The sequence below is a fragment of the Castor canadensis genome, chromosome 3 (genome assembly GCF_047511655.1).
Source record: "Castor canadensis chromosome 3, mCasCan1.hap1v2, whole genome shotgun sequence".
Classification (NCBI taxonomy): Eukaryota; Metazoa; Chordata; class Mammalia; order Rodentia; family Castoridae; genus Castor; species Castor canadensis.
The window spans coordinates 118,770,925-118,782,576 of NC_133388.1; the positions used below are offsets into that span (position 1 = coordinate 118,770,925).

General features: G+C 38.3%; 1 protein-coding gene across 4 annotated transcripts in view; it reads left to right on the forward strand.

The window, feature by feature from the left end:
* The window catches only part of LOC109698442 (solute carrier organic anion transporter family member 5A1), a 137,875-nt gene extending 126,539 nt beyond the window's left edge, over window positions 1–11,336 (forward strand). For 3 of the 4 annotated variants that reach the window (XM_074068545.1, XM_074068546.1, XM_020182665.2), the window contains 3 exons: window positions 60–301; window positions 2,198–2,262; window positions 5,111–11,336. In XM_074068545.1, coding sequence (XP_073924646.1) covers window positions 60–301; window positions 2,198–2,262; window positions 5,111–5,568 — 765 coding nt within the window. In that variant the 3' untranslated portion in view covers window positions 5,569–11,336. The remainder of the gene's footprint in view (window positions 1–59; window positions 302–2,197; window positions 2,263–5,110) is intronic. The other variant, XR_012446316.1, reaches the window with a different exon arrangement.
* The last annotated feature ends 316 nt before the right edge of the window (window positions 11,337–11,652 follow it).

Genomic DNA, 11,652 nt, shown 5'->3' on the forward strand with positions numbered 1-11,652 from the left:
TTTTATTCTTTATCTTAATATTGACTGGCATATACGCTATCTTTATTTTGCTCACTCAGATTCGGAATTATACAGAATGCACCTGCGTCCAAAGTCGACAAGTGATCACTCCACCCACAGCTGGGCAGCGCAGTCAGCTCCGCGTGGTGATTGTCAAGACTTATCTCAATGAGAATGGCTATGCGCTGTCAGGAAGGTGTAAACGGACATGCAATACCCTTATCCCATTCTTAGTTTTTCTTTTCATAGTCACCTTCATCACGGCATGTGCCCAACCTTCAGCCATCATAGTAACTCTCAGGTGAGAGCAGCATTCAGCCACTGAGGTAGGCAACCTGCCAAGCATGACCAGCCTGCATCGCATAGTCCAGGACAAGGGAAAATGCAGCAAAGCAGGGAGGACAACAAGATCAGATCATGCAGGAGAGTGCCCAGACATTTGCCTGGTGACTTAAAGGAAGTGTCTTTCCATGTCAGGAAAGGAAAGTTGTAACATTTCATATTCAAGAACTTTTTCAGTTGGGTTCTAGCGCTATTATTTTATGAAACTTCTTTTTGGTTGCCTTTGATTGCTGAAGTCTCTGCCCTACAAGGTTCAGCTTCAGGAGTTGAAAGCCACCCTGTGTTAGCTCCGAGAAGCCAGAACCCAGAGAAGGCAGGAAGTAATTTGGATAGTGGCAAAATTGTGCATACCACAAAAGCCACTGTGGTTAGCACCATACCTCCAGTATTAGCAACAACTTATGGTGGGCCTGCATTAGCTTTTTTGTCATATAAAGTTTGGGAATTGAATCAAAGAAAAGAAAGACTGGGAAATGTGATTTTTCAGTGGTTCAGGCTGCACTTTCTTCTCTGTATTATATATCCTGGTAGGGTTTTTGCTTGTCTGTTTATAAGACAGGGAAGCTACTTTTATTCTTTAAAAGTGTTGATGCTGGCACATTCAAATCAATGTGCTGGTATTGCCGATAAAGACTGCAGTGGACAGAGGAAGGAAGGGAGCCACATTGGCTTTAGGGGGAGCAGGGGTATGGTACAATGAGAAAGGGAGGGAATCCTGTTCTTCCTTCTGGCTCCTCAGGCCCCCATGGTGTTGGACCCCTTCTGCGATGCCTGCTTGGTGAGGCTGGGTGGGCTGCACCACACATATCCTGGCTCCTATGGGATGCAGAGATAGCCATTCCTTAGCAAAGTGCCATTGATTATGAGATAGAAGCACCTAGAAGGTTCTCTTCATTCCTCCATCAGCAGATATTTCTGGAGTAACAACCATGTGTGCAGAACTGGGCAAATTCCTATGAAATATAAAGAATTTGGGGGAAGGAGGCAAGGACTCTGGTCCTTGGAAGTGTTCCATTGTATACCTAGAACCTTATGGGTATGGGATAAAAAGGATAAGTTACTTTACCATTTAAAACTTATATGAATCATTAGTAAGTTTACTCACCTAAATAATTCTTTGCACTTTAATTATAGAATAGATGTTTTAAAAACCACAAAAGGGGGACTCATTTTTACAAGTATTCAAACATGGTAATTCACTGTTGGCTTCTAACCCAGGTGTCAAAAAAAAGGAGTCTTTCAATTTCTTTAACTACAGAATCATTAAGCTCTAATCTTCCTTCCAAATGGGAATTACTTAAAACATAAATTTTAGGAAAAGGAAAAGAAAAAGTATAGTTGGGAGGAGCACATTTTTTCCTCTCATTTTGACTTATTTTCTTTTCCACGTTTGGAGGCTACAGTTTTTGGTTTTGTCTTTTTACTCTCTTTCCTACCCTGAAGGAATTACGGGAGTGATTTTTTTCACTGGACACATCCACCATTCTGGAAAGTGCAGGCAAACAGAGAAGGAGAATGCAGAATTTAGGTTAAAATTTTATGATTCTTTTAAAAACTAGAACTGACTTTGAAAGCCTAGTTAGAGCTGCTTTTGCTGCTTCAGCCAAGGGCCTTGACATGCCACCAATATTGACATAGAAATAGAGTTAACAGGGATTTCTTTGGTGTCTTCACTGGGGAGATCTCTACCCTGTGATTTACCAGCAAAAACCTTGCTTGGCTATTAGTAAATTCTAGTGAACTAAACATTTTAGCATCCTGTGTGTTCCTGGCCCCTTATGAAGCAGGCTTGCTTTGACATCTATTTCCTTGGGGCCACTCTTTAAAAACCTTTCTTTCTTTCCCTTCACTGCAGGTCCGTGGGAGAGGAGGAGAGACCTTTTGCTCTGGGAATGCAGTTTGTTTTGTTGCGAACACTTGGTAGGTTCCAGGATTTCCAAGGTTGTCTCTTAGTTCCTCTTTGCAGCTGGTAAATGCTCACTGTCCTTTAGAAATGTCAAGCCATGTCATTTGTTCGCATTTGAGGCTAGGATTATACAGGTTTCTGGTAAAGGCACACTTCTTTATTTTCTGATTTGAACTAAAAGCTGACAAGTTCCCTTGATGAAACAAAACAAAACCAGCTTTAGGGTAGTTTCTTTTGACTGTGGACATAAACTTAGGCATAACTCTCCAGAGTTGTACTGTAAGAAATATGAGATTGAGAATTTTGTAGTAAGTTTGTTTTTGTGGCATTTTGGTTCCTTTATACCTTTTAACATGAAAGCAAGAGAAATCAGAACTCATTTTACTTATGAAATTTTCAATTTCTTACTTCTTTGTAATAATTTTATTGAACTGAGTGAAAAAAATAACTATCAAGTTTTCTAAGGAAGAAAAAAAGTCTAAAAAGAACAAAAAGATCCCCAAAGGCACACGCATTGACTGTCATAAAGACCACCCATTAGCAAGGAAAGCTCATTAGTCCTGTGTCACTGTGAACAGAGGACAGGAAGAATCATTCTCACAAACACCGCATCACCCAAGAAGTCTTGGGACAATGAATGGGAAATAGCATATCATTGCCTTGATCAATTTTGATATATTGTTAATTGACTTCCTCATCATTAGGCTTATTTTTTCCTTCTTAAGTGGCAGTTTGTCATTTTCTTCAGCTGGTATTTTTCTCCTTGTAATCAGAACTATTATCCATAGTACAAAAAAAAACATTTTTGAAATTAAAATTCAGTTTTGAAGGGTAAAATACTTTAAACGGCAACATCCTATTTGAAACATTAATCCTCTCTTGAATTTTGTTTGCCATATGTTAGTATGGATGGCCATTCTAAGAAGAAGCACTTTCCAATAAACTTTTTTTTTCCTTTTTGATGGGACCAGAGTTTGAACTCAAGGCATTACGTTCACAAAACAGGTGTTCTATCACTTGAGTCAAACCTCTAGTCCATTTTGCTCTGGTTATTTTGGAGATGGGGTCTCAGGAACCATTTGTCTGGATTGCCACTGGACCCTGTTCCTCCCGATCTCAGCCATACTGTTTTTGCACTTGATCCTAGCCAGAAGGCTGAGAAGTGATGAAGGTACTGTTTTTAAAAGCATGCTGTTAGGGGGAATAAAGGAGAATGATGGAGGGGGTGAATTCAACTACAATATATTATAAGAACTTTTGTAAATGTTACAGTGTACTCCCAATACAACAATAATAAAACATATATACATACATATATAAATAAATAAATCAACCAATAAATAAATAAAAGGATGCTATTTCAGGGAAATTCTGATATGCTTACATATAGTTACAAACTTTGCCTTACTCTTGGCTGAAAACTAAAAAGTGTTATTTTCAAAGATGGAAATTTGTTAACTAAGATGATGATGAATAGGAAAAGAAAAAAATTTCTTCTTTTTGCTCTACCCTTCCTGACATAGAGTTAGGGCATTTGATACAGATTTATGGATAAAGATAAATCAACAGATGTAAGCTGCAGTATCAGGAATAAGTGGAAGGAGGATAAATGAGGCAATTATTGTTCAGTTCAACTTTATTCAATTTCTGCTGTTTGTTTAAAAAAAAGTGTTAGTAAGCTCACCAGTTCATTTCCATTTGCAAAGCAAAATAATTTAGTACTTTAGTAATGTAAAATTTAATTATAGCTATAAACCTCATTTCAGATAAATGCAAGTTATTTAAAAATGCATCACTATAGCCTTCTGCATCCTCTTTTCCTCCTCCCTTCTTTCTCCTGTCCCTCTTTTCTTCCTCCCTTGCTTCCCCCACCCCTGCACTGCTCTTCATTCCATGCACTCTTACTGAGGACCCAAGGGCTGTCGTGATAGGTCCTTGAGATGAAAAGCATAAAAGGCATAGGCTCTGTCATCAAAGACCTTATTGGGTGACAGATGGCAAATGGTTTAAGTATATACTAAGTGACTTACTAAAGTGGAGGTGAAACACAATGGGAGTACTGTGTCTTTCAAGTGAGTCAGGAACTTAAAAAGGGGGTAGATACTTGCCAGGTGGAGGAGTTGAGGGTGGGGGTACATTTTGGCAAAGGATGAAGGAATTCTACTGGGTAGACTTTCTTTCTTGTGGGATTAAAAGAAATGTCTGCATCATAGCTCAAACAACAAAGCTTCTACTCATCTAAATGTGTCATAAGCTTCAAAGATGAACTATATGCTATGATTGTTTCCCTGCACCAAGTGCCTTTGGTGTCTGATGTGGTGTCTCTCCCATAAGGAGACAATGCTTTCCTCCTTCTCTTCCTGCATTCAAAGACTAGGACCCAACGGCAAGAATTAAGTGTACTGAATTCTGGTCAATGAGAGAGAGCTGTAGTGTAGCCTCTGAAGTATTTAATGTAAAATCCAATTTTTAATTTTAAAAGGGTTCTGTAGTTGTATTTTTGGCAGTAGACATTTTGCCCCAACTTTACTGAGGTATAATTGACAAGGTCGTATCAAAAGTATACAATGTGAGGATTTGATATACATATAAACAATAGACATTTTTAGGATCCTAAAAAATCAGGGAACACATTCTGAGTTGCAAACTAGAAAATTTTAAATACTTATCATTTAGTGAATGTTTTTATAATAAAGAAATTGTGAGAGAATGATGACCTCTTTAAAAAAAAAGTGTCAGGTACCACATGAAAATCACTCCTGTCAACCGGTGTTTGAGCAAACAATTACCATGCTAATTTACAAGTGCGAATTCTCTTCTAGGATGTGCTCACCCCTTATATGTTTCTTTCCAAAACTGTAGCATACATTCCTACTCCTATTTACTTCGGAGCAGTTATTGACACCACCTGCATGCTGTGGCAACAGGAATGTGGAGTGCAAGGCTCTTGCTGGGAGTATAACGTGACATCATTTCGTTTCGTCTACTTTGGTTTGGCTGCTGGCCTAAAATTTGTCGGCTTCATCTTTATTTTTCTGGCCTGGTACTCTATAAAATCCAAGGAGGGTGAACTGCAGCGGCAGAGGCACCGAGACTTGCCTCTGAGCACTGTGAGCCAGGTAGTGGGCCGGCCTGACAAAACTGAGAAATATAACCGGACTAGATCATGCCCAGCCTTCAGCACCCAGGGAGAATTCCACGAAGAAAGTGGTCAGCAAAAAGGGATTCCATACACAGCACAGACCTATTCAGGGCCCTTCCCAGAAGCAATAAGTTCCTCCGTAGATCCGGGTCTGGAAGAGAGTCCTGATGCCATATAACATTCCTCCTGAAGCTTGAAAAAGGAAGACTTGTTCTGTTGGTTGAGTTGAATATGGCGACTTGAGAAACACCCGTGCCTTCTTTTCTTTCTTTTTTTAACCTCTGCAGACACAATCCTCAAACCAACAAAACTCAGTATACACAGCCACTGCTGATTGAGGGCTGGGTACCTCAACAAGAGAGCCTTGCCCTCTTCTCTCCAAGGAGGAGTCTAGATAGATTTGTTTCCATTTCTGCTATGTTAATTGAAAGCTCATGCTCCAGTGTGGTAGAAAGCTGAGGTCCTTGGTGAACAAGATATCATTAGCATACACTCCAAACACAGGTGAGCTTGACCTTGACTTTGCATTCAAAGTTTTTAGATATAAGCACCTACTTTGAGTTCTGCTACAAAGCACAAATGAATTTGCCTCAACTATGCAATTTGATTGGAAACATGTAAGGTCAGCATATTACTTTTGTTTTCAGGGAACAAAGCAGGTATGTTTTTGAAAAGGGGAAGTTGACCACTCGCTAAAGAACTGTTAGTAGCATTTTAAGCCATGGCTGAGTTATCAATCAGGTAGAACTTTTCAAATGCTTCAAAGGAACCATATGTATAGCGTGGTGGAAGGAACAAGAGCATCATTTCCTAAGACACATCTGTCTTAGTCTGTCTGTCCCATCAGAAGGTAGTTAAAGAGGCTGCTGAATCATACATCTGATATCTTGAACATAAACTCCAACATTCTTTCATAGGGGCTTTAATAATATGACTAGAAATAGTACTTGAGTTGCATAATCAGGAAAGACACCGATGGCTTTCTCGTCCAAAGAAATTGCTGTCAAAACTCCATAAGCTCTTTAGGGAAGGGCCCACTAAAAAGTAGTTAAGCTTTGTAACCTTGACATTCACAGTATTTGAAAAAGAAATTCCAGAGGTAGGATGGAGTCCCACCTGAGCATTTTTGTTATATCCTTAAATCACTGGCAAAGCTGTATTATTTTCTTTTTTCTGTGGTTGTCCCAGAAAATGAGTAGTCAGGATATGAGATCACTTTGAGTACAGGATACCCAGGATATGAGATCACTTTGAGTACAGGAGGTGGAAGATCTGTAAACTGACCCAGAATATGATCCATTTTACATAATGATTAAAAATTATTTAAGATAAACCAGCCTATCATACTGAATCCTACCTCATCAGAGTTAGAGTCATTTCACGGTCCCTTTGTGTCCCTGCTTTTATCCCTCCTACAAGAATTCCAAGAGGACTTTTCCTTTCCTAAATGTACTATGGGTTCAATATCAGTCATTTTTTTAAAAGAACCTTCCAGCATATCACCTAGGTACCATTCAGGATGCCTTCATGTGTCTTAAAATAGATGCCTCCTGAAAGCTCTAATGGTCTGATGGGCAGTAACTCGTGGAATCTGGCCATACAGGACTAGAAGGTCCTGATACCAATAGAACTGTAAGCTGTTTCTGCCAAGGAGTCTATGCTTAGGTAGGACTGACTTGGAAAATGGTTTCCTCACCTGGTTTTTCACTCTTCCACAGAACAGAGGCCGTTGACAGATTGGCCCATAATTTGGGCTTTTGGCCTCCATCATTGCTTGGCTGCACAGGAGGAATCATGTGAATATTCCTAAGTACAAGATTGTTTTCTTCTCCATTGAGGAATGACATTGGTCAAATGATTCTCTTGGTTGTATAGTTTGTGGAGAAGGTTATCACTGTTAGAGTGAGTAATGTCTACAAGTGTGGAGCTAATATGTCAGATGACAAGAACTTCCCATTGGCCCCTAGGCTTGGCTATCATGGAGGTGAGAAGTCTAGCTTGGCTTAGATAGTAATTGCCCTGATATCTGTCAGGCTCTTGTCAATATGGCATAAAGTGTAGGTTTTCAGAAAGCACTGCTGATTAGCCTGGAGTCTGCGCTGGAGACTCAGGATTCCTCTTTCTCCTCAGTGGGAAATCTAGAGCTAAAGATATGTAGGTTAAGGAGGGGTGGTGTTTTCTTTATTTTTCTCTGATCATTAAGTTACTGCATTGAGACACTTTTGTTTTCCAAAAACAATTTTTGTGTTTTGGTACAAAAGTTGTTATACTTACCAGGGGTGAGTAGCCCTCACCTTTCAACAGTCATTCAGTTCGGCAATCACTGACTATGTGGCAGTTATCTGTCAGATGCCATTATACCTGCTTATCATCTGCTGTTCCCTGAAATCCTTTGGAATAACTAAGCCAGAACTAAAAAAAAAAAAAAAAAAATCAGCCTGAAATACTAAAACAATGTTAACATTGTACTTGCTGAAACTTACAAATAGCAGGTGTATCATTAATGTGTTGTTGGTGAGTACCAATCAAGAATTGTTCCCAAACTGCTTTATGCTCTGGTAGCATCAATGAAATATTACATAGCCAACTAAGTAGCTACTGTATGGATGATACCATTTAATTATATACATAAGGTCTGTGTTTGTAATGATTTTGTCATGTTACTTTGTAGTCACAGCTCATATTAGAAGTTTTAATTGGCACTCTCCTGCACAGAGGCTTTGAATTACTTCTTTTTTTTTTTTTTGGCAAAGGTGATCTTGATTCTTTATGAGTTCTGTAAATTAATGTATTATTTGAATTTAATATGCAAATATAATATCTTTGAGTCCAGCCCACTAATTTAAAAGCTCTCAAGGGCATGGGATGGGAATTGGAGCAGATTATTTTGGTTATTTTCATTAGCATGAAATCCTTATTCCTCCTAGGTGGATTTAATTCTTGAAAACAGTCCAAGGTAATTCAGAATCATGGTGTTGGGGGTGAGGAGTAAGGAGAAGCAGTAAGGAAACAAACAATTAGTATTTATTGATTATTGACTATTTGCAAAGCAGTTTGTTAAGCACTTAACATAATCATTCATTTTAATCCTCTTAATAACTTGCAAAGACAGTTTTTTGGTGGTTGGGGCTTGAACTTGGGCCCTTGCACATGCTAAGCATGTGGTTACCACTGAGCTACGCTTGTAGCCCTCATTTTTTTTTCTTCCTTCCTTTCTTTAATTTCTTTCTTCCTTCCTTTAAAAAAAAAAAAGAAGACAACAGACGTGTACCTGAGGCTCAGAGAGGTTAAAGAAGCTAATTTAGTTACGAATGGCACAGTCAGGGTTCAGGGTTCAGATGTAGACCACTCTGGTTCCATTACTGATCTTTACACTATCCAATGCAGGCAGTAGTTTTAGTTAACAAAGGCAAGAATGGGACTATAAAATAAGCTAACGTACTTCATTATTTGATGTATTAGTGTTTCTGAAGGATAGAGACATTCTTATTTCTTTGTGTAAATAGAAAAAATCCTATAGGAAATATCTGTAGGAACCATTAACATTTAATGTTTGACTAGATTTTCAAAGTAAATTTCATTTATTGTATAAGATTAAAATTATAACATATCTCAAATTCTTATTTATAGCTCATATTTAATTTAGAACATATCTAATTTTGATGTTAAAAAAATCAAATCTTGGAAGAGTTTCTGAAGTGAGTCTTTATGAAAAATGGTACTTCAGATTTGTTGAATCTGAGGATTCAGCAGTTCAGGTATTTTTTTTCTTTCAGAATATTAAAATTTCTGTTAGGTGTTTTTGGTGAATATGAGTTTTGAGGTTCCTAATAAAGATTTGCAATGAACATATACAAAGTGCATACCAAACCACTGCTCCAAGTGTTAACTTTAGTGGTTGCAAGAAGAAGTTACAGCCTGCCCTCAGAAGAGCCAGTCCTCAGAGAAGGTGGCTGCCTGGAGCTGGCTCTTGGGGTGACAGTAATCCTACTTTCTCACCAACCACTGAGAATTTAGTCCACAACTCTAGCTAGAATTCTTCGATGGACTTAGAGCCAGAAAGTTTCCTTCCTTCTCTTTCTTTTCATTCTTCTCTCTCTCTCAATCTCTCTCTCAGCCTGTTTTGTAGAAATACTTTGTGCACCAGGAAGCTTCATAGTCTGGATGGACCTGAAGCATTTATGAAAATTCTGAGTGTCCCCAAGGGCAGTAGACAAGCCTGAGCCTAGGGTGGTGGCCAATTTCATGTTGTAGTTGTGTGTGAGTGCTTGAAACATCATCGATGACACAGAACATGAATGTAACTATTGATAAATAGGTGCATACTAAGTTATTCTAAATAGCAGACAGATACCAAATACACATAACACAGAACCGCCTAGATGGCAGAATTCCAATGGTAGCTTTCATCTGTGTGTTTCCTCTTCCGCAGTAGGAGAGTGTGTGGCTGGTAGGCAAAGTTAGTTGCCATGTGCACTTTATCTTTTCCGTCTTCTTTCTCCTCATCTTCCAGGATGCTGCTGGCTGTGTCTGTCCCAGACTTTTTGTTGTTCTGGAATTAGATCTGTGTATGTTTGAAGAGGTTTTATTTTAAGCACTTCGATTTTACTCATCCCTAAGGAGGATCAGATGTGATGATGAAAACCCTCCTTAGCTGTTTGTTTTTGCAACATTAAAAACAATGCCTTGGTGCTAAAAGTATTTAATGATGCATGTTCACTACTGAATTCACAGTATTTCACTGGTAAGGGGCTGCATGTGCTTTGCATTTGGAAGTCTGGAATTGTTCCCAGAGAACAAGCACCCATTACTCTCATTTCAACAGTTAATTCATGAACTTTAGGCTGCAAAATGACGAGTATAAGGAGGTGGGGAATACTTTTCTGTGGAAAACTCAATGCTTTGATATTTAGTTTGGCAAGAATAATCAGATGCTAAAAATAATTTCAGAAAGAGGTATACAACTATTTAAACAATCTTTTCTTATACTTTCTCCAAAAAGCTTAACACTCCTGTGAGATGTGTTTATGATTTTGAAAGTATTGTCTCTTCCAGTAGTCTACTATTCATGTCAAAATTAAAGGAGAAAAACATTATTGAAAGTTAAAATAATTGCAAGGATGTTATTAAACCAAAGGTATGAACAAAAGAAGTTTAAAGTTGTTATCTAGAAATGAAAAAAAAATAATGATTGGTAAGACTTGATAGTTGGCATTTTTTAAAAAATACATACCTCTACTGAAAACCCCAAATTTTAATTTAGAAACCTGAATCTGGAAGGTGAGTCTCTAACTTCGTAGGGTAAGCAAATGTAATACTGTGTCAAATAAACTGGCATTAGGATCTGAGGAGTGTGTGTTCAGTGTGTGTGTGTTTTTCTGTGCAGAGGTGTGCTTGTGACAAAAAGCTGTTTTGAGTTGTTACAAAAAGGAGTTCGGTTTTGTGATTTTTAAAATGAATATTTATTTGGAAATGTGTTAGGGTAATTTGAAAGATGTATGATTAATTTCCTGTGTGTAATGAAATTGACTGTCAGTGGACTAATAAACCTTGGTTTACAACATCTTGAATACTTGATCATTGGAAATTAAAGGAAAAAGTAAAATTTAAAAAAAAAAGAATAAAGCGTGCTGGATTGGAATTAGTTTGTCTCTAGGTTTTTATTGTTTAGGGAGATGAAGCATAATGCCAGTGTGTTCTCCTACCCCTCCTACAAAATGAACTCCTTACCTAATTGACAGCATTGTTGTGAAACAGGGTGTTTTATGCATAAAGTACATTGATTATAGTTTAAGAGCCTGCTGTACCACATTTTTCATTGACTCACCAATGTGAATAATTTTTTGTTGTTCCTCCCTTATTCATATTCAAAACAGACTTTCAGACACTGTAGAGCTATGTACCTTGAATGTGGTTTGTTAGATTACACTCAGATGACATGCATAACACGTGTAGCACGCATGTCTGTTTCTCATTTCCATTTCATGACCATCATGTCTGCCTCATATAATCCTTGAGGGACCCAGGAACAGAGACTGATCCACCTTGAAACTGCAGCATCTGGAACTTTCAGGGTTGCTTTTGGTTTCTGGGGCAAGGAAAGAAGAAGTCCAGAGAATGGCAAAGGGATTTTTTTCTTTCTCAGCCTAGAAATTTCCTGGTTTTGCCTAACCGAACAGGGTCCTGAAAAATAAAGCCAAACAAATGGTGAGCACTGACTGGATGTGATCTTTGCCATGCAGTTAACTGTAATGGGTTAAGA